This window comes from Carassius gibelio, chromosome A12, assembly GCF_023724105.1.
Source record: "Carassius gibelio isolate Cgi1373 ecotype wild population from Czech Republic chromosome A12, carGib1.2-hapl.c, whole genome shotgun sequence".
NCBI classification, from domain to species: domain Eukaryota; kingdom Metazoa; phylum Chordata; class Actinopteri; order Cypriniformes; family Cyprinidae; genus Carassius; species Carassius gibelio.
In genome coordinates this window covers 22,143,095-22,164,815 of record NC_068382.1, presented here as the reverse complement: position 1 = coordinate 22,164,815, position 21,721 = coordinate 22,143,095, and the positions used below count along the sequence as shown (strand labels likewise).

The 21,721-nt window shown below is 36.4% G+C and overlaps 1 protein-coding gene across 1 annotated transcript in view; it reads right to left on the bottom strand.

The window, feature by feature from the left end:
- Positions 1–21,721, bottom strand: part of LOC128025478 (cadherin-12) — a 136,908-nt gene that overhangs the window by 54,291 nt on the left and 60,896 nt on the right. The window contains exon 2 of the mRNA XM_052611876.1: positions 10,714–11,156. Within this exon, the coding sequence (XP_052467836.1) occupies positions 10,714–10,947 (234 nt within the window). The 5' untranslated portion in view covers positions 10,948–11,156. The remainder of the gene's footprint in view (positions 1–10,713; positions 11,157–21,721) is intronic.

Here is a 21,721-nt window from a genome sequence, read left to right as displayed (position 1 = left end):
AAAGATAAGAACTGTATTTTACCGAACATGTTATTGTCTCAGTCAACAGGTGCTGAGAGAGCAACAGTCAAATACTTGCCTCCTCTCACAATAGGGACAATTAGAGGCCTGTTCCACTGCCTGCAGATTCAATAAGGTCCTAATATACTGAAGGAATAAATAAAGGGTCTATTATCATCCGGAGCCATAAGTGAAGAATCAGCCTGTTACTTCTTTAGCAGTCTTTAGTGGTTACACAACCAGTAATTATTAAAGCTGTAATTATTTCAGAGAGGATCAAGAGAAGCCTTTTAAAAAATGTCTTTGCCTGGTATTTATAGTATTTTCAGAGCCCTGACCATATCTCATTGATCTCTTAGTGTGCTTTTAGTATTGATATGTGTGGTTCATAAGCCGAGCACTCCACATTACATGTGTGTTTAAGTGTGTGCATGATCATACGGTTCACTAAATGGTGTCTGGCCAAGAATTAAATGCATGTTTGGTATACAAGCTCCGTGACTGGATATTTCTTACACACCAGGATACCGAAACCCCTTGAGGACCAGCGTTCCTGCACACTCACTGAATGCTAATATAGTCAGACCGGGCCTAAACACTCAGCCAATTCAGTTAAATAAATACATTCCCCAGCGTGCTGCGATTGCAAGGAGTCAGAGGAAACCAGCACTAGAGTCATTCATTGTGCGTATATGTGTTTATGGATCTGTTTATGAATGTGAAAAGGCAGACTGTGCTAGAGGATAAAAATATGACTGTGTGTGTGGTACAGATCCATTAGGGGTGTAGGGGTTATTATTATTATTATTATTATTATTATTATTATTATTATTGTTATTATTATTATTGTTGTTATTATTAGTGTCTGTGTATTAGTGTATGTGCATAAAACATAATATATTATATATATACAAACATATTAAGCAGCAAAACTGTTTTAAAATATAGATAATAATAAGACATGCATAAGAGAACATAAGAGAGACTTAAAATTAAACTAAATTATTCCAAACATTTGACCATTAGTATGAATATTATTAGTTACTGTAGGAACGGCTGTTTGGGAATGGCTATCATTAATTTTCATTAATTAATGTGTTGAGATCAGGATGTGTTTTTTACATACGTCATGGCTGTAAAGTTGACCAAAATGGGAGAACGGAAGCTGGTCTGTGTTTGTTTTGTTATGTGTGTTTTTTAGTGATATACAGTATTGTTTGTATTTTGTGTAATCAGATTTCAGATTCACCGGAGACTGTGAAAGTGGTCTCACACTCCTGCAGTTTGTTACACAGTTCGCTGTTTGATTATGTGATACAGAGAGAAAGCGTGAGAGAATTTTTTGGTGAGCTTTGTTTTTGCTCACGAGGTGGAATACTGATGTGCTGTGTGTGTGTGTGTGTGTGTTTGTTTTATGAAACAAACACACCAGTCCCAACAGATGGAGACAGTCTCAGGTGGATAAACGGCTGATCTAATCACAAGCAATTAAGGAATACTACATTGTACTTTTGCATCAAAACTGCTGCAACACACTTACATAACAACTCAAACAAAAGAAAAGAGGATAAGCTGTGTATAAACAAACAATCAAAGTCCGTCAGGCTCAAAGGAGAAATCTGACAGTATTTTTTCATAATACTGGATGTGCTGTGATGACAAACAAAACAGTTCTGTGCTGTTTCCTCAATATTTTCTTACAGAACTGTCCCTATAACAATGGCCACTTTCCCTTAGGAATTTTTGACAAAATATTTTAAACTTGACTGTTCACACTATTTTATACTGCTTATTATTACTATTATACTGTTTTTTTCACTTAATTAATAATTGTGTTCATTGATGGCTGACATCAGTGACATATGCAAATCGGCCTGGTTGTCATAGTGACATTAAGCACTTTAAATAATGTGCAATGTATAAAAAGTACCAGCTTGCAATCAATTAACTGATGCAAGATAGGCAAGAATTAATGATTCTACAGATGAACACATCTTTTTCTCCTGCCTATATCTATTTTCTAATGCCAGAAATATGGATAATAGTTCAAAATATGAATAGGCAATATGAACAAGTTGAAGGAAAGGTGTTAAAAAGAAATGTTATTTTCAAGCCAGTAATATCAGCTCTCTCTGAATTCATCTGACCTCAATGCAAGAAGTGAGCGATACTGCTAGGAATCTTTTGTGCACTTCAAAAATAAATCTCATTATTATTATTATTATTAAAGTTGGATTAAAATATGTGGAAGGTATTATATTGGCAGTGCAGATAAATTATAGAATTTTTCCCTTTTCCTTAACAAATCATTGCCAGCGCATTCGTCATCTGTGGCATACGTCAACACCGCAAATGTCTTCTTTTCTAAATGCATTTGAAATGGGCTGCTGTATTCCAGCATTCCACATGCCTAATTTGGGACCGAGTTATGCGTACAAATGACTTCACATATGCAGAATTAGTTTGGCATCAGGTTTTTGTGAGCTAAACGGCATGAGCTTTGGGAGGGGTGAGGTTACTGCAGTCTGATTGTTTTCGAGGTGTTGGATTATTTTGATGCTTGGGTTCCTGCATGCTGCTGACACAATTTTATGGTCATTTTGGATCATAGTTCTTCAAATGTAATCATGAGTTTGGATTAAGTAAACTTTAAACTAGATTCACTGTAATACTGAAGGCATCACTTGTCTCCACAGGAGTGCATATTGCACAATGCTGCACACAGACATGGAGTTGTCTTGTTTACAGCCATGTTTTAGAAACCAGTTGTAACTAGTACAATTACACAAGACAAACTTTGAATGTTGACTTGACACAATAAACAGAAAACATTGAAGTCTGAAGGTTATTTTCAATGTAAGTCTATAAGGTTTATATATATATATATATATATATATATATATATATATATATATATATATATATTAAGAAATGTATACAGTTTATTAGATATACTGTATATGCAGATATTAATTCAGTGGAAACCTGTTCACTTTTTTTAGGTTATGATCAATTTATTTAGCATTTTAGTTTATTAATTTAGGATTGTATATATTATAAATAATAACTTTTCAGTGAAAATCTACAGGGTTTTAATCATCCATCCATTCAGTAAATACACCTTCATATTTTGTTCATTCCATTCACCCATTTTTGTCATCTAAGGATCCATCCATCCATCAATTAGTCTATTCTAAGGATCCATTCATCCAACAATCTGTTCATCTATTGTCATATAAATCCATCCATCCATCACTCCTCATCTAGATCCCTCCCTTCATCCATCCATCCATCCATCCATCCATCCTCATCTAGATCCCTCATCCATCAATCCGTTAATCCATCCATCTATCTGTCCATCCTCATCTAGATCCGTCCCTCCATCCATCCATAAATCCATCCATCCATCATCTAGATCCATTCATCCATCAATCCATTTATACATCCATCCACCTAGATCCCTCCATCCATCCATCGATCTATCCTCATCTAGATCCCTCCATCCATCCATACTAATCTAGAGTCATCCATCCAGTTAGCCTGATCTGCACTGTACTGTGCTTGCACTGTTTATGAGCAGTGCCTCATCCCCTGACACATTTGAGCCCAGGCATCGTGTGCAGCATGGCATCTCCACAGCATCACCGTTCATCAGAGTAAAGTGCAGCCTTATCAGGTGCGCATTTCCAATCATGCTCGAGTCTCATTAAATGCACACGTCAAAGCTGACCTCTCTTTTAACCAAGCTATGTTGTGAGACACACAGGTAAAGATTTGCCTGTTTATAAGATAAGATAAGCTCTCCAGCGAAAAATCCATTATTATCTGCAGCTGTTTGCTGTCAGCCTGCAAGGTCAACCCTAGATGAGGAATTCAGAAGAGGCTCAGTCTGGCTTGGAGCAAATATGGTGCACAAGAAGCACTTCTGATCCCAGTAAGGTCAAGTATTCCTTGAGTACTCAAGTATTGCTGTTGCATTCTGCATACTAGAGTACCATAATGGTATAGAGTTATCTCTCCTGAATCCATGTAATTGTATTCATTTGGACTGTTTATTTAAAAATAAATCAATAAATAAATCAATAAAAAATTATCAGCAATGATATTCTACAGACTAATGTGTAAATACACATGAGTTGTCCAATTTAAGGACAGATATGATTTCTATTTTTCTTATTTATTTATTAGCTTTTTTTAAAAGCCATTATTCTTTGGTTGGACAATTTGATTTGATGTAAACCTTTTGGTCTATTTTTAAAAAAAAAAAACACTATGTCAGTCTTTGCAAGGAACACATCCATAGACAGTGCATGGTGTGCCCAGTTAACTGATCCATGTTAATGGCACTCAAAACCTCTGTTAATGCTTTAGACATGCTTGGTGAAGAGAGTGAATGGATAATTGCGGTGTGTCTTGCCGGGTCTATGTACATGGTAACCTTGATTAATGTATAGGTCACTAAAGAGATTCTGTCTGGTCATTTGACGCTGATTATACTGGAGAGAACAGTCTGTGATTGCATTATGGAACTCTTGCTGCAGCTGATGTGTATTTATGAAGTGTGTTATACATCTAAAGGTTTTTAACCATTTAGATACAAACAGTTTTAAATGGCTAGATTAAATTTAAGGGATGAATGCTATTGCGTATAATTTGGGCATATATAAAGCTTACTCTCTTTAATTTCAAAGTCAGCATGAAACATCATTCCAAATCAATTTTACTTCTGTAATATGACATTTCTGAGGGAAATTAAATATTCAATGAGAAGAAAGTAGGGCAGTACAATATTTTTTCCTTTGGCAATGGATTAGATTTTGAAAAGTGGTGTTTCATACTAGACTGAGTCTGAAACAACAGCAGCACTCAATTTTTGATGAAGTTTTTTGCATCATGAAGGCTGAAGGTCAAGTTCACCCTAAATGTCATCTTAACCTAATCCAGTTATTGAATATATTGTTATTTTATAGTTCATAATTTTGAGTGGCTTGTACACTGTACAACAAACATATTGTCAAAGTTGCACATAAAACAATGATTATCTTAGTATATGTTTTACAGGAAAGTATTTATTTATTTATTTTTTTCCAGTATTTCCACCTAAAAAAAAAAAAAAAAAAAAATCATGTTTAATTATTTATTTTTGAAATGTCATAGCAATTGTTGATTGAAAATCGTTTCAAAGTTAATCCTTCACCAATCCAGTACTGTATATCAGTGCATCCCAACCACGATCCTGGAGTCCCCCCAAACACTGCATGTTTTCCATGTCACCTTAATCAAACACACCAGATTTAGATCATCAGCTCATTAGTAGAGACTCCAAGACCTTAATTGGGTGTGTCAGACAAAGGAGAGATACAAAATGTGCAGTGTTGGGGGGCCTCCAGGAACAAGGTTGGGAACCACTGCTGTATATCACATTAAGGTTACAATAAAGGCTGCAGTATTTAAAACAATAGAATGAAAAGCTTTTTGTCTTTTGGTTAGCAAAATCAGGTATTAAAAAAGTAGAGGCTCAGTTTGTGATTTCATATAATGCAGTGTACATCTATTCATCTGTGCTTATCTCTCTAAAAACTTTTTTTGTTTGTTGCATCGTTTACTGGTAAAACTCTCTTGACTCCCATGCACAGATCCGTGTCTTCATAAGTTATGTTGAAAAGATCTAAGAGCTAATGATAGGTGGCCCCAGACAGATGAGATCGCATTCGATTCAGGGAATTAATCTGAGAATAGGTGGTGGGAAGAGATGAGGTGGACGTGGGTGTCAATAACACAATGGGAGCAAGTTAGTGTCGACTTGTCAGCCAGAAAGAGCTCACGTAAACAAGCAGTAAAATGAATGGCCTTTCTAGATAATGCATTATTGTTCACAAATTATCTTTCTGGTGGAAGCTTTTTCTAAATGAAAATGCACGCAGATCTAAATTTAGGCCTGTTCGTGTCTTTAGAAGACATGCAATGTAGCATACAAGTTGAATTAACTGCTGATTATTTTGAGGTGTTATCATATGTCATATGATGCAATTAAATTTTTTTCTTTGGAGTATTATAAGCTCTTGGTGCATAAAGAAGGTCTGTAAAATTGCAGACTAAAGTCTCAAATCCAAAGAGATATCTTTATAAAAGTTAATAGTCAACCACGCCTACCTGAAACACAACTCTTGCTTATCGATCTTAAAGGGTTAGTTCACTGAAAAATTAAAATTATGTAATTAATGACTCATGTCATTAAATGACCTCATGCCGTTCCAAACCTGTAAGACCAAAAAGAGTGGCAGGACATGCAAATTATTGGACATTTAGAGGCAAACAGATGCACAGTGCAAACTTCAGAGATGGTTATATCAACAAAGAAGACCCGACTAAGAGAAAGTGTGCCCAAATGACTTATTGCATTAGAGGCAACAAGATCTCCAAGAATACTTTTCTGTTTCTTATGGGGTGAGTTTCCATAAACATCAAAGTTTGTTGTTTTGTGTTCATTTTAAGAACACGTACACATTATCTCTAAATCATTTTTATAAAATTAAAAAAAGATAAATTACTGATATTTACAATACACAGTACGATTTTTCCTGTTGCGTCTATCATTGCTATGCAACCATGCAGCTCTACAGGGGGTATGGCTTATCTAAATGAGATGTAAATGAGCCCTCTGTCACTCCCAGCAGGTGAGAACTGCACAATCTTTAGAGGCCATTTTCTCCCTTTTAAGCTTTATTGAGTGCCTACAAATGGCCACAACTTCTCCAAATATTATCAGATTTCCATGTGTTACACATTGCTGGAGACTACACTTTCAGAATAACTCAAAATGCCACAGAACTGACTTGTGTCCCTACTTTCCGTGATTGGTCAAACACACATACATACATATATATATATATATATATATATATATATATATATATATATATATATATATACACACACACACATATACACACATATATACACTTGATTTTTTCTATACAGTGGGGCAATTCCAGCTTTTCAAGGACAGTCTGGCGCTTCTGACTCACATCCTGTAAGTACGTTATCATATGTAAAGGATTTGCCACTGATGATTCAAACACGAGTTTTGAGCAGTGTAGAGTACAGCAGAGCTTGTTATTTGTCATTTCTCAGATCACAGATGCATACATGGTTTTATGTTTACGCAGCGCAATATGCAATGCTATGCATTAAAAGACGGTATAAGTTATTATAATTAGTAATTATGTCCCCACGGAATGCTACAAATGTCTCACTTGTAATGAGTTTTATTGGTTTTGACTCATCACGCCTGGACACACAGCATCACATGGTGAGGGGCATAACATTTCCATCACACGCTTGAAGCATTCGACCAATCACAATGCACTGGATAGCTGGCCAATCAGAGTACAACTCACTTTTTAGAATGATGAGCTTTGTAAAAATTGACGCGTTTCAAAAAGGCAAGGCATAGAGAAGAAACAATAATGTACAGTATGTGGACATTTTTATTATTATTATTTTATTTTTTTTTATATAAGAAAAAGAGCACAACAGTGAAGCCGAAGGCAATGAGAAAACCAAATGGTTTGTTGAAAGGGCTGTTGGATAGCAGCGAATGAACAGATTTAGCTGAGAAAGGCTGAAGATAAATGAAAAATTATGTCAGTGCAGGTAAAAGACTGTGAGAATGGGAAGACTTCAAAAGCTCACACACACACACACACACACACACACACAGAGAAAAACCCCAGTCAGTTGTGTCTTTGTAAACTGTATAAGTCCTTGATTCACTTTAGTCTCCTGATAATTATTTTGTGCTCATCTAGGATTGAAATCCTCACATGAGGTGAATGTGATCCAGCTTAACTTTCTGAGAAGCTCCCTCTGCTTCAGAATCAATATGAAATTGAGTTTACTGCTGTAAACTGATGTATTTATGTGTATTGAAATATCTTTATCCATTTTTTGCCATTAGTCCAAAAAAAAAGAGAAAAGATTTTACAAAACATTTTCAAACTATAATCAATTAATCATCAACAATAAGACCAGAACAATGCATTAAGAAAGCAAATAGGTCGAATGTTGACTTAAAGCATCACAAAATGACACAGAGATTTCCATCAAATCAAATTAGTTTTGTATATTGGTTCATTTGCTTTTAAAAAATGCAGGTATCAGATATGATAGGTTAGACAGCGAGGTTGACTGATGGCACTTTGGCTAATGATGTCATAAATAAAGTTACATTATAAAGTTGCTTAAACCCACCGACCTGTGTCTTTCAGATTATGTTTAGTCTTTATTACATTACTAGCCCAGATGATTGAAGAAAGGTGAATGGTGGGTGGTAATAATAGACAGTGAGAGGAGGGTTTAATGGTGATTGAAAGGCTAAAGCAGGACGGGGAGAGGACGAGAAAGAGAACTTGATTTACAGTTAGCCAAATGATTGCCTTTTTTCTGCAAACAGACATTGAGCATCACCGAGGACGGTAGTACATTATTTAATTGCAGAATTTAGCCTTTGTTACGGTATTCCCAAAGGCTCAATGAGGCTTTTATTCCTCCGTAATAAACCATAAAATACTGATGTGTTGTTGAGTTTTGCCAGTATCTGGAGGCTGTCCTGAAGCTCACAGCTTTTGCATAAATGCATGAAAAAAAAAAAAAAAAAAAAAAATATATATATATATAAAATGCAAAAATTTTATATCATTAAATAGGATATCAATTTGCTCTCCACATTTAAAATTCCCTGTCTTAGGTTATAAGAGACTACACTCTTCTGAAATACCAACCCTTGCACAAACAAAAATCAGTTTGCATATCGATAGATAAAGTTAATGGTCATGGCAAAGAAACAATACAAAGTCCCAAGTGCAGTGTATGCCTGGCTAAGAAGCCTAAACAAATGCAAGCATTGTTCTTTCTTTCTTTTATTATCATTTTGTTTATTCCTTTGACACCATGCTGATCCCCCCCACCCTCTCTCTGTCGCGCACAGAAGTAAAGAAATGTTAGGAGAGTCTTGCATTTATTAATCCAAAAAAGACAAAAGCCAGTCCCTGGTTCAAGGTAAAAACAAAGCAATCCAAAAGAAAAGCTTTCATTTATTTCTTCTTACCTCCAAACCCAAGCCATGATCTGCTCATTGACTCATTGAATGTGCATTGCCACATTACCATTTCCATTTATTTATTTTGCATAATGCTAGTATTTTGGCTCATTTTCCTGATTAAGATGTCTTACTCAAACCGCGCTGCGAAGTAAGCAAAGCAGATCACCGCAAAGGTGGAGAAGTGTTCATTCTGTGCAACGAATCATGTTTGCTAACGTCTTCCGAACTTGATCATTCCATTGTCACATTTACTTTCTAATGAAAAAAATTGCAGAAAGTGAATAAAATCCTGACAGTAGTTCAAAATAAAAAGTTAAGCAAATGCCAATTTGTCATTTACTTCTACTTGCAGTGACATATACTGTAGGCTATTAAGGTGATTTGCTCTATTAAAACTGGGTAAGGGGTGGAGGGCACAAGTTCATACTCCATTAGAGGGTAAATCATCTTTAAATGTTAGATAAAGCGAGGTGTTCAAATGATGCTCGGCTAGTCAGGGGACGAAGCCATCTGTTTTAAGATGAATTTGGCACAAAATGAAGGCCTAATCACTACTAAGAAGGAACTTCACTCTGGGAGATTTGTTTAGTCTCTTCCTCTCCACATGTCTGGATGTATTTGGAAAAAAATGTAGCCGACAGTGACACAGAGGCAAGGTCCATCAGCGATGAATCTTAATAACGTGAAATAATATTCATACTGAAATGTTTCATTTTGCTTGATAAGTACGTGGAGAGATATGGTCGGGTTATGATCTGCTAAAGGCGATGCTGTTTGGAAAGATACAGCACTTTTCTGCATGAAAATTTGATTCCAGCTTCATGTTGTGTTATGTTGTTATGTGATTAAAGATCGCTGTCAGTGCGTACATGTCTTCCCTCAAAATGTGTGCATCATGCTAAAAGCCAATTTTTACCTGATGACAGATCCATGTACATAAAATGCAATAGAAAAATTGCATTATTTGACCTGCCAGCTGCTCTATAATTACAATGAATGGCAAAGTTTCCCTGTCTGTATTTATGTTGTAGCTTCCAGTATGTGATGATTTTTTTTGTTCTATTTTTTCATTTTTTTCTGCTTGGTTTGCACAATTGCAAGCCAAAATAGTCTGAGTTGGTTCTAAATTTAGATTCTAATTGACCAGGTTTTATGCACATATGTTTGTATGCATGGTTAGTGAATGAGACCAAATTTGTCAATTCTGTCTTCCTGGTCTTACTCAGCTGAGTTTATTTTACTTTTAGACACGATTTCCTTGATGCTTATCAATCACTGTAACAGTATTTCACATGGGTAGGCTGCCGCTACATATGCTTTCTTACATAACTATCTTGTAAGTCATGGTAAAAAAGCACCTACTGACACATCAATGTAATAAAAATATACTGTCAGATTGCTGACTATGTGCTTTTGGATTATCTTAACAACGTTAAGAAACCGAGTCTCCGAGATCCTTTAACGTGGGGGTTTGGATTAAACAAAGTAAAGGAAAGGCCGTCAGAACGGTCACTGGCTTTGGCTCGGCAGAGTATGACTTCTGGAAGCTGTTACAGTTATTAAGCAGTATTGCAATTGAAATGCAATCAGGATCAAAAAGAACTTCTTACTTTTCCAACATACTGTGGGTCCGAGCCCATGTACTCCTCAAGCACAAAGAACTGGTTCCACACCCAGCCCCTCTTGACCCTCTGGAATCCTCTGGAACCTCCATTCCTTCCTGCCGCCGATGGCCCCGTCTGGCTGTGGGGCCACTCTTGCCCTGGCCTGCTTTGGAAGGGAGCGCAGGAGCTCTGCTCAAAGAGGAAGCACAGGACCAGCAGCAGGCAGCTCCTCCTCAGCATTGGGCGGTCTGTTACGGTGCTGTTCCCACGTCAAGGTCCAGAGGTAAAATGAGAAGTGAGAGTCAAGAGGTCCAGGGCTCCGAGGCTCACGAGCTGGAGCGTAAAGCCAGTGGGGATTGAGGAGAGGTCAAGGGTCTGGTGCTCCACCACTCCCCTTACTGGAGATATTACTCAAGTCAACCGGGTAGTAGATTCATCATCACCTGCAACTGAAAAAAAAGAGAAATCAGGAACATAAATTCATTTTTTTTTTAATGTAAAGTACCTACAATATACATTTTGTGGAATATCTAGTCATCTAGAGATATCAGTGACCCTGTTTTGACCCCTGTTTAGCATCTGAGAGGATGTTCTGTGAAAGCACAGAAACATAAATACTTAATACATCCTCTAAAAATGCTCTAGGGCTGATGTGGAATACAGTTTTTCTATTAATAATGCCTGCACATGCATAGCATGTCTATTCTTAGAGAGATATGGCATTGCAGGGGTCGACAACCTGTGCTATCACTGACACAAGAGCAACAGGGAAAACTGCATACCGATAAGTCTCCCCCAATATTTGAAATCATTGCACTGATCTGCTTCACTCCATTATGCAGTGCTCCTGTTGTTAGGATGACAAAAAGTTCTATAAGTTACATTTTCATCCTGGTCTGCCTCAGCAGTCTAACAGCGCTCTTTGATGTCACAATAATTAACTTGCAAAATGACATTTTTTGGCCAAAAGGTTGCTGACCACTGGCATAGTATATCGTGGTAGCAATGTACTGTGTGTTTTAGCATGGGATATGAACCTGGAAGGATTTGTACGAGGAGTATAAACTTTTGGCTCATCACGTGTTATTCTTTAGTTTAAGTAGTACTAGTGCTGTGCTGATGCTATCTTATAAATAGAGTAATATTTGTTGTCATGATACTGTATTTTAGATCCTTTTACCAATATTTATATTTTGTGCATTCATATCATATTCATATGTCCTGCAGATCAATAATAGACAACGTAAGTCATCCAAATAAGCACGAACCAGCAGACTTATCTCAGCGCGGTCAGATACATTTCTGTGAGATACGAGAGATTGAATCTATCTATCTATCAGGTCTTGTGTTAGATGCAGTTTCAGTCAGCTTCAAATCTAATTTAGGATTTTATGATGCACTGCAATGCATTGAATTGTGACGTATGTATCATGATGATATCATATCACAAGGTAGTTGTCAATATCCTGATCCTAAAAGTATCATTAGGGAGCAAATTGAGACTTATTTTTTGGTACTACCATGTCAATATTTATTTTTTACTTTTTTACCTATAGCTGATCCTTCTTAAAATGATAAGTAAACTGTGAAATACTTGTGTGTTTTTGGATGCTCATTTGATGACTATATACAATTTTTATGTCACTTTCACACCAACTTAAACTTGTCCTGATGGTAAAGTGGAGCAAACATTTATCTGTGAATAATTATCACATCATATCATGTTAAGAATAACCTTTGTCAGTTTGTTAGCAAATAGCAATTGCATTAAAGTCAACTGCAATTTTACATAGAAGCTGTCACCAGCAGCAGCTTGCAATTATTTCTGGGATCCATCAAGGATTGGAACGAGCTTGTGGTTTTCTGAGCATGTCTGGCTAGGAATGTGTTCAACAACGTGTCAGGATCCTGAATTACCATGATTAGATGGTAATTAAATCAATCAATTAGTTTTTTTCTCTGAGAAGGGGACAGAGTGGCCCCCTCATTCAAAAACAAAAACAACAAATAAAGCTTCCAGCAGGGATTTGGCTGACATTAAACCATTTTTGAGATTCAATGGATCACAGAACGTTCAAGAGCAGAGACAAAGACACGACCATAATTACTGTGGAATATCATATCTTCAGTTATTGCTGCCATAGATAATAAAGCAATGTTTTAGTTGTATGAGATCATTTCTAGCAATTTTTGAAAGGGAATGCCTTCCAATCGGTCACTCAAACACTACTTACAAAAATGATTGTGTTAGTAAGACCAGAACAGTAAGTTGGAAGGAAAACTATGATGGAGTCCAAATGCCTGAGACCAAATTGAATTATAAACAACAATAACAAAAAGACTTATACAAATAAATAATAATAATAACATAATAATAATTTGATATATAAATATATTTATCTCTCTCAAATATTTATTTGATCAGTTATTACAGTAAAACCCCAATATTGTGAAAGTTGAAAAAAATAAATAAAATAATTTGTAATTTATTCCTGTGATGGCAAATCTGAATTTTCAGCAGTCATTACTCTAGTCTTTAGAGTCACAGGATCCTTCATAAATCATTCTAATATGCTGATATTAACATGTCTTATTATCAGAACTGCAACTCAAAACACAAAACTAAATATACTTGTGTATTTTATTTATTAATTATATATATATATATATATATATATATATATATATATATATACTGATCCCCAAATGACAGTGTATATTACTACTTTCCAGTTTTAATTCAGTTTTTATTTTATTTTATTTTATAGTTAAATATTATTTTCTATAATTTCTTATACTGTATATTAACTTTATTAAAATCAATGTTGTTAATGTATTGTCCATTGTTCAAGATTCAAAATGCAATTTAATGGATCTTATTGCACATTGTTTTCACATTGTTACTTTTACATTGTCCTTTTGTTTTTTTGTTTTGTTTTGTTTTTTGGGCTCCATTGTAATTATAAAATATATTTGTTGAGCCTTTGATCTTTGTAAATGTCAAAGGACCGGAAGAGGCAAATAAGAGACAGCCACCCTCATGCAAATGAGGCGCTATGATGATATATTTGTCTGGTGCATGAACATGAATATGCAAACTGCATTTATGTTTGATGCTGAAGCAACAGTGTTGGAGTAGCCCAAGCCTTCCTCTACCTCCTGAATCCAGTTCAGATCATACTTTTCAACATTTCAGTTTTCCAGCTCTCACAACACCTGATTCGTCCGATGCCAACCCAATAATTCTCTGATATGCCTCAATGCATCTCGCCTCTCCTGTGTGGTTCATTGGCTGTGGGACTGATAGCTAGCTGTTTGTGTGCAGGTCAATGTGCTTATCAGTTTGCCAGCGCTGAACTCCACCTGCTACCACCCAGTGGTGGTTTGGCAGCATTCAAGTGCATCAAGTGTAAAAAGTTAGCAGGACTTGCCAGGTTTCTCGGTTCACAATAGATCTAGAGGTGCTGGCATACCAAGAATGGTCCGAGGAGGCCAAAAGGAGGAGTAGCTCTCCAAGCCATCCAGACTTGATATCTCCTGCAGGGGAGGTGTCGATGGGAAAGCAGTTGACTTACCCCTGGATGCTCTCAGCCGAAACAGCCTTTTTTCAAAGCCAAATAAAATCAAAGAGACCATTCAAACGGGTGGAATTTAACCTGCCTGTTCTAATCAACAAGCAAATGTGAAAAGCTAAAATGATTCGGAGCCATAAATTTAAGCGACGGTTATAAAAAAAAATCAGCAGTAACTCCAGGCTCTTAACATGCAGGTTCTATCTGAGTTGTCCCCTTTGAAATTCGCCTTGCTAAATCATATTAGATAGGGTATTTATATCTAATGTACTACTGACTGTGGGGTGAGTATTTGCTATGAGGAAACCAATCAGAAGAATGTGCTTTGTGCCTTATCTTTATTGAAATAAATGAAACAACAACAGTCAGCTTTATATCTCTGCACATCAAAATTTATATTTTAGTAGTGTTTTAACCTAAATTTATTTGATTGTTTTTTTTATAAATACATAATATTTTGCATGTATTATTATTATTTATTTACAAGTATTTAAAATATGCTTATATATCTTATATATATATTTTATCTCTTGGGTCTCTTATACCCAATTTTATACCAAAATCAATAATTTTTATGGGAAAAATTTAAATACTATAGTATATATTATAGTATGTGACCCTGGACCACAAAGAAAAAACAATCATAAGGGTCAATTGTTCGATGGAAAGGAAAGGTTTAGGAAAGACAGAAACTCGGGTCTCCTGAAGTGTATTTGCATCATCTGTCGGACCCCTGCCCACAAAGTTGGAGCTCCTTCATACTTTTTCAAAACGAGAACATTTGATCAACTGTAACAGGCAAGTTCACTTTGCAGATAAATATGTGGTGACTGTATAGTTTGATTGATTTTAAAATGTCCCTACAATGTTAAAGGCAAGCCTACGCCCTTGATTCCACTGCATGGAGAACACTTTCGAAACCTCTGTCACTTCAGCATAGATTGAGGTGACAAAGTCAAACTCATCCTAGCCATTACATGCCTGTGAAATACATATTTCTCTTCTACTAGAGGCTTTGCAGGGCTCAGCTCTGAATTTCACTCAATTACAGATTCACTTCTGCAGTTCCAGTCCAGTCATTTGGTCAAAATGTGGTTGTGCAAGTTGCGTCATACCACTTTTGGAAGCAGTAATGCCAATTTTTTTTTGCCGTGCAGAATAGCATTGGTTCGCTGATTGATCTCAGCGCACAGAGAGGAGGATAGAGAAAGCTGACCGGCAGGGAGAGTGAAGCGTTCACGCTGCATTTCAAGGAGACGACTTACTGCAGTAGATGAATTCCCAGACAGCCCAAGACTGCCAGCCTCCATTACGATTTTCCAATCTCCATAACCTGAATGACTTAAACACATCTGGACATTTAGGCTAATTAAAGTTCCGTGATTGATCCTGTTAAGCAATTAAAGGATTGGATTAAACAAAGTTCAAGGAAAACCAACCCATCAGCAGGAGTCATTTGATGTTTTGCATTTAAATAGCGTTGGTGGGACTGGGCAAATTACCTTGCCTAAATTTGCCAGTCTGGGAAGGCGTGCTCCAGCCTAAAAATATCAGTCCAATGCAAGTGATGCTGTTGTCCTTGGAGGTATTTTCAGATTCGCTCAACATTTATCTCAAATTTAGGGGATTATTTGAAATATGTGCTCTGCATTCCAGCAAAATTAGGCCTCTAGAAAGACAGCGATTGAGCTTCAAAGACTTCAAAGTAAATGTAAGATTTAAAAAAATGGTGTAGAAACAGTTTTCTCTCAGAAATTGCTAGTAAACTTCATAATTAATTCCAAAGAAATGATTAGTAACAGATTAAATTAAACATGACATTTTGAAGAAAGACTGAAATGGTATTTTCTTTTAAAAGATACTTCAACAGTAATTTTACAGTGTAGAAATAACAAAAAACTAATATTAATAAATGTTGTAGAAGTATTGTTTATTGTTAGTTTGTTAAATATACTATAGTTAAATAATGTTAAGAAACAAAACCTTATTTTGAAATGTTACTGAAATTATACTAGTCTTTCCTCCCATATAATTATAATATACATAAAAAGCTACAAATAATACAATAAATAATACAATTATTCTAAAAATTAATTCAGGAATCAAAATTATTATTATTATTATTATTATATTTTTTTTGTAGCAGCCTCAGATAGAGTTATATAAATCAGTAATGACTTATATTTTACTAAATTTCTCACACAAAACTTCCGAAAAGCTTTAAAAGACTTGGAATAGAAAGAATATATTCTTATGAACCACTTTTTTGAGACTTTTTATTATGTCTTTGCAATTTGATCGTTATAGTCCAAATTAATTGCCACAGCATCATAAGAACAAATTTGCTTAATTTCTTCTTGTAAGTTCTTTAGAAAAATAAAAGCCATAAGAGTTTGAAATGAAAAGAGAGTGATTAGATAAATAGATGAGTTTAATCATCAGCTTGTGTTGAATTATCATGTTATGAAACAATAAGTACTTTTAGGTTTGCATTGACTGTCTTTCTAAGCCACATGATAAATTGATTCGAAATTATGTAATTCTATAAGTCTTTGTCAGACTAATTCAATTAAGCCTCGTCTGGCTGACAATCGTTATTCCAAAGAGTGGCACAGGAGAGATGAGATCAAGGTTATGCAGAATTTCCCCTTTCACTTACTGAATACCCGCAAGATACTGCTTTAAAGTCCAAATTCATCAGCAGGTTTGTTCTCCTCCTCCACCTGTGCTCACGATCAAGACAAGCTGTCACGACGTGGGTCATCCATGTGACGGTGAGGGTCAGTGCACATTCTGCACTGACATAATGGGAAATGACTGCTCCTGTGCTTACAAAAGAGTCTAGAATGCTCGAACTGTCGTTTTCAACGGGCCGTGTTGTGCCGCATGCTTGATGAGAGCGCGCTTCATTAGCATGTGTCAAGCCTTGCGTTTGGAGCCCTGACTCGCATGTTGGTCCCCGGTAACACGGAGCCTGGGCCTGACAGCATTCCCTGAGTGTTGGCCGATGTTCCCCGTTCTCATCACCTTCAATAATCAACGAGCATATGGCTCGCCGAGCTGCCGCCGTCGATTAGGAGGTAGGAGACAAAACTCCCTGGGAAAGTTATTAGTTGTCAGGCCTGTCGTAAACATGATTAACTGATAAGCAGCTGCAACTGTGGCAAACTGGAGAAAGAAAGATGGAGCTCATCTGGATGAAGACCTTAATCTAAAATCTGTTTATCACTCAGTGGTAGATGCGGGGGTGTTAATTGTGTCGAAGGCACAGGTGCATGAGTGTGTGTGTGGTGACTGCATCGCAAGTAATATTTTATTAGGCACGGAAGTTGTCGCTGTTTTAATTAAAGTAAATGGATCATTGGAATGCTTTGGGGAATTTTGAATGATGATGTATAATTTCTTTCTGGCCAACACCATACTGAAAGTCTTTAGGGACCACAAAACAGGGATAAGGCTAAATTGTGATGTGCATGAGTGTTTTGTATTGCACACCTGCTTTGCACAGACACTAAAAATGATGCTATGAACGTATTGGCAGCATTTACAACTTTATATTAACATCTTTTGAGATGTACAAATGTTTTCCGAGCCACAAAACAAATTATGTTGTACGGTAATTGAGATAAATTTTAATTAAAGTTTTAAATCATTATTTTTCTTTCTTTTTTTCTTTGCTGTGACACTCATATATTTAACTCGGGTACTGTCCATTTCTTCTGATCATCCTTGAGATGGTTCTACACCTTCATTTGAGTCCAGCTGTGTTTGGTTATACTGATTGGACTTGACTAGGAAAGCCACACACCTGTATAAGACCTTAAAGCTCACAGTGCATGTCAGAGCAAATGAGAATCATGAGGTCAAAGAAACTGCCTGAAGAGCTCAGAGACAGAATTGTGGCAAGGCACAGATCTGGCTAAGGTTACAAAACATTTTCTGCTGCACTTAAGGCTCCTAAGAGCACAATGGCCTCCATAATCCTTAAATGGAAGATGTTTGGGATGACCAGAACCCTTCCTAGAGCTGGCTGTCCAGCCAAACTGAGCTATCAGGGGAGAAGAGCCTAGGTGAGAGAGGTTAAGAGGAACCCAAAGATCACTGTGGCTGAGCTCCAGAGATGCAGTCGGGTGATGGGAGAAAGTTGTAGAAAGTCAACAATCACTGCAGCCCTCCACCAGTCAGGGCTTTATGGCAGAGTGGCCCAACGGAAGCCTCTCCTCAGTGCAAGACACATAAAAATCCCCATGGAGTTTGCACTGCTCATCACCTGTCCAATACAGTCCCAAAAGTGAAGCATGGTGGTGGCAGCATCATGCTGTGGGGGTGTTTTTCAGCTGCAGGGACAGGACGACTGGTTGCAATCGAGGGAAAGATGAATGTGGCCAAGTACAGGGACCTGGACGAAAACCTTCTCCAGAGTGCTCAGGACCTCAGACTGGGCCGAAGGTTCACCTTCCAACAAGACAATGACCCTAAGCACACAGCTAAAATAATGAAGGAGTGGCTTCACAAAAAGTCTGTGACTATTCTTTTGAGTTTTAAGAGATGCAGAGAATGCAGGTTTCTCTCCTAAGGGAGGAAATTATATTCTGTGTGATTTCTTGTCATATTCAACTTTTTACCATTTTAAATGGTATTTAATTACTTTATTAATTCCTGAAATGTTTAATGTTAAGATGGATAGATGGACGGACTGACGGAAGGACAGATATAAGCCCATAGGGCAGGGGCTGAGGACTGTCTCGTATGCTAACGTATAAACCATCATTAAATACATATATTATTCCTTCTCTAATGAAAGTACTGCAATAGAGTGGTGCAGTCTAGGTAACCCATCATTTACCAAGTGGGGATTTGCATTGGGAAATGCCATTTAGGCAGAGACTTATGCATAATTCACTATGCAAACTTACAAACATATTACTCACCATCAGAAAACGGTCAGCAGAGATTTATGTGTCAATAAAATGCCCTCAAACTAATAGGGCACCAGTAAAATTTGAGTCCAAGACGTAATTTACAATGCAAACGGGCAGTTAAAATATAGAATGGAGTTTTAAGAGATGCAGAGAAGGCAGGTTTCTCTCCGAAGGGAGTTATTTGACAAGCTGCTTTGAGAAATGTTTTATTCTCTGAATGAACAGTAGCATGCAGATGATATGTCATCAGTAGCAGTTCGCCTTTGTGACTTATTATGGATTGCTTTCGCATGAACTGTACCCCTGACCACCTTCTCCAAGACCCTGTAAAATACAATTGTTGTTTATCACTGCTTCGAAGCCAACACTGCAGGGAGAAGAAAGACAGGACAAAACTAGAAGAAAAATGAGTTCCAGAAAGGGGTGTTTATATAAAGACAGGCTGAGAAAACAAAGATGGAAAGAGCTAATAAAGTCTGTACCAGACTTAACAGATTTAACTGAATGGGCTTATTATGGTTCTTCTATGTATTGCACTCCTCGTTTTAATGAATTTGATTCAACAAAGTATTTGCTGTTGGATGTTTTGTCTGAACTATGAATGCAAGGGTATGCAACTTCCATACTATGCCATATGCAAACAACGCCCCTGATTTCATTTGCTATTTAAGCCATGCACAGCTGCTGTTAGTGTGATCATTCAAGCTGTGTAACAGTGGATGACAGTGCCAACTCAGGGCCAAAAGCTATCACACCTGAGTACATCTGTATCACAGCCAAGCCTTTTCTTATGGCTTTCCTTTGGCCTGTGATGCTGAGTCATCAGATGTCTTTTCCTCAAGTTTTCATTTTTTTTCTCTTGTTTCACTCTACTTCATCTCTTCCACATCCATCTCATTGTGCCCCTGTCAGTTTGAGTGGCATATGTTAGAATTAAGCTTTATGCTAAGAGAAGTGATCAATGGCTGCAAATGGATATGTGGTTCGGTGTTTTTGCTCAAGCTTTGACTCAAAGGGTGATTAAACAGTTCACCGGTTATATTTTTGGTGCAGGGCAATCATTGTAATGTGGCTCTACATGATTGCTAGGTCGATACTCAGAAAGCAACAAGAACCAGTATATAGCAAAATGCTGAAGATCTCACAGGTTTACAATAAATCTTGGCAGCATGCTGATGAGAACATTGCAATGTCACAAATCAACCACGGCTCAGGGCAAAAATACCACCAAAATAAGCAGAAAAATGCCCTCATACTGAATGTTGATATATAGTAATAGTCTGCTTATGGGTTTATTACCTCTGCATTTATTCATTTCAGAGGGGAGTGAATGTTGGCTGGTAGATTCTAGCATAGTGTTTTATTGTATGTGAATCAGGGTTATTATAGTATAACTAAAACCATTAAAACATATATTTTTGTTACTTGAAACACACACACACATATCAGTTTATGTAATTTCCCATTTTAATTTAGCTTACATACTAAAGTTACTAAAACTTTAATTAAAAACAGAATACTTTTATGACTAAATAATTAATTGTGTTCTGTAATAATTAATTGCATTAGTCAAAATTGAAGACACTTAGGTTAAAAAAGATTTATATTTAAACTAAATGGTGTTTCTATTAACTCAACAATCATTAAATACAATCTGTATCACAGTTTCCACAAAAAATATTAAGCAGCATGTCATCATCTTTTTTGATGATCATAATAAGATTTTTTTTTTTTTTTTTAAGTAGCAAATTAGAATAATTTTTAAAGGGTCACAAGTAATCATTGGAATAAAATTATTAATAATAATAATAATAATAAATAGAAAACAGTTATTTTAGTTATTTTTGATTAAAGGAAGAATTGGTGAACTTCTTTCAAAAATATACTAAGAAACTTACTGAACCCAAACACCTTAAGTATATAGTATATAACTGGAACATTTGTTTGTCCATTTGTTAACAGTATTGTTCACAGTATTGATTTAATTTTATAGGTATTGATTATATTTATTCAGTTAAATTCAGTTAGGTTCACTTATTTAATAATTAAGCTGAAATTAGTTTGAACATTCTATATATGAGATATATTTTTTGAAAAAGAGAGCCTTTAATGAGTTTCAGGGGTAGACTGGGAAAGTTCTCACCCTACTCTGCTAACTGCCCTTTCTTCTGTTCAGCACTTCCAGTGACTTTCATTCAGCTGGAAAAGGTGCACATATCGTCTTAGATTCTATCTCAATCACTGCCACTTTTGGCTACTAGTGGACCCGATGTTTATCGGCAGAAGGAATAGTGTAGCGGTAGAGAATAGGCCTGTGATTGACTGTCTGAGGTAAGGGCCCTCTGGACCCAAAAACAGTGTGAATTGTTTGATAAGGTTTAAACACACTGTTTGTCTTCCTATTAATTTGCTGCATGTTCTAGTCAATAAGATATTGCTGTGTAAACATTATAGCATCAGGAGCTTTTCAGTGTCCAAGGTTTGTGCCCGCCAGAGAAACGGCCATTTGACTGACTCAAA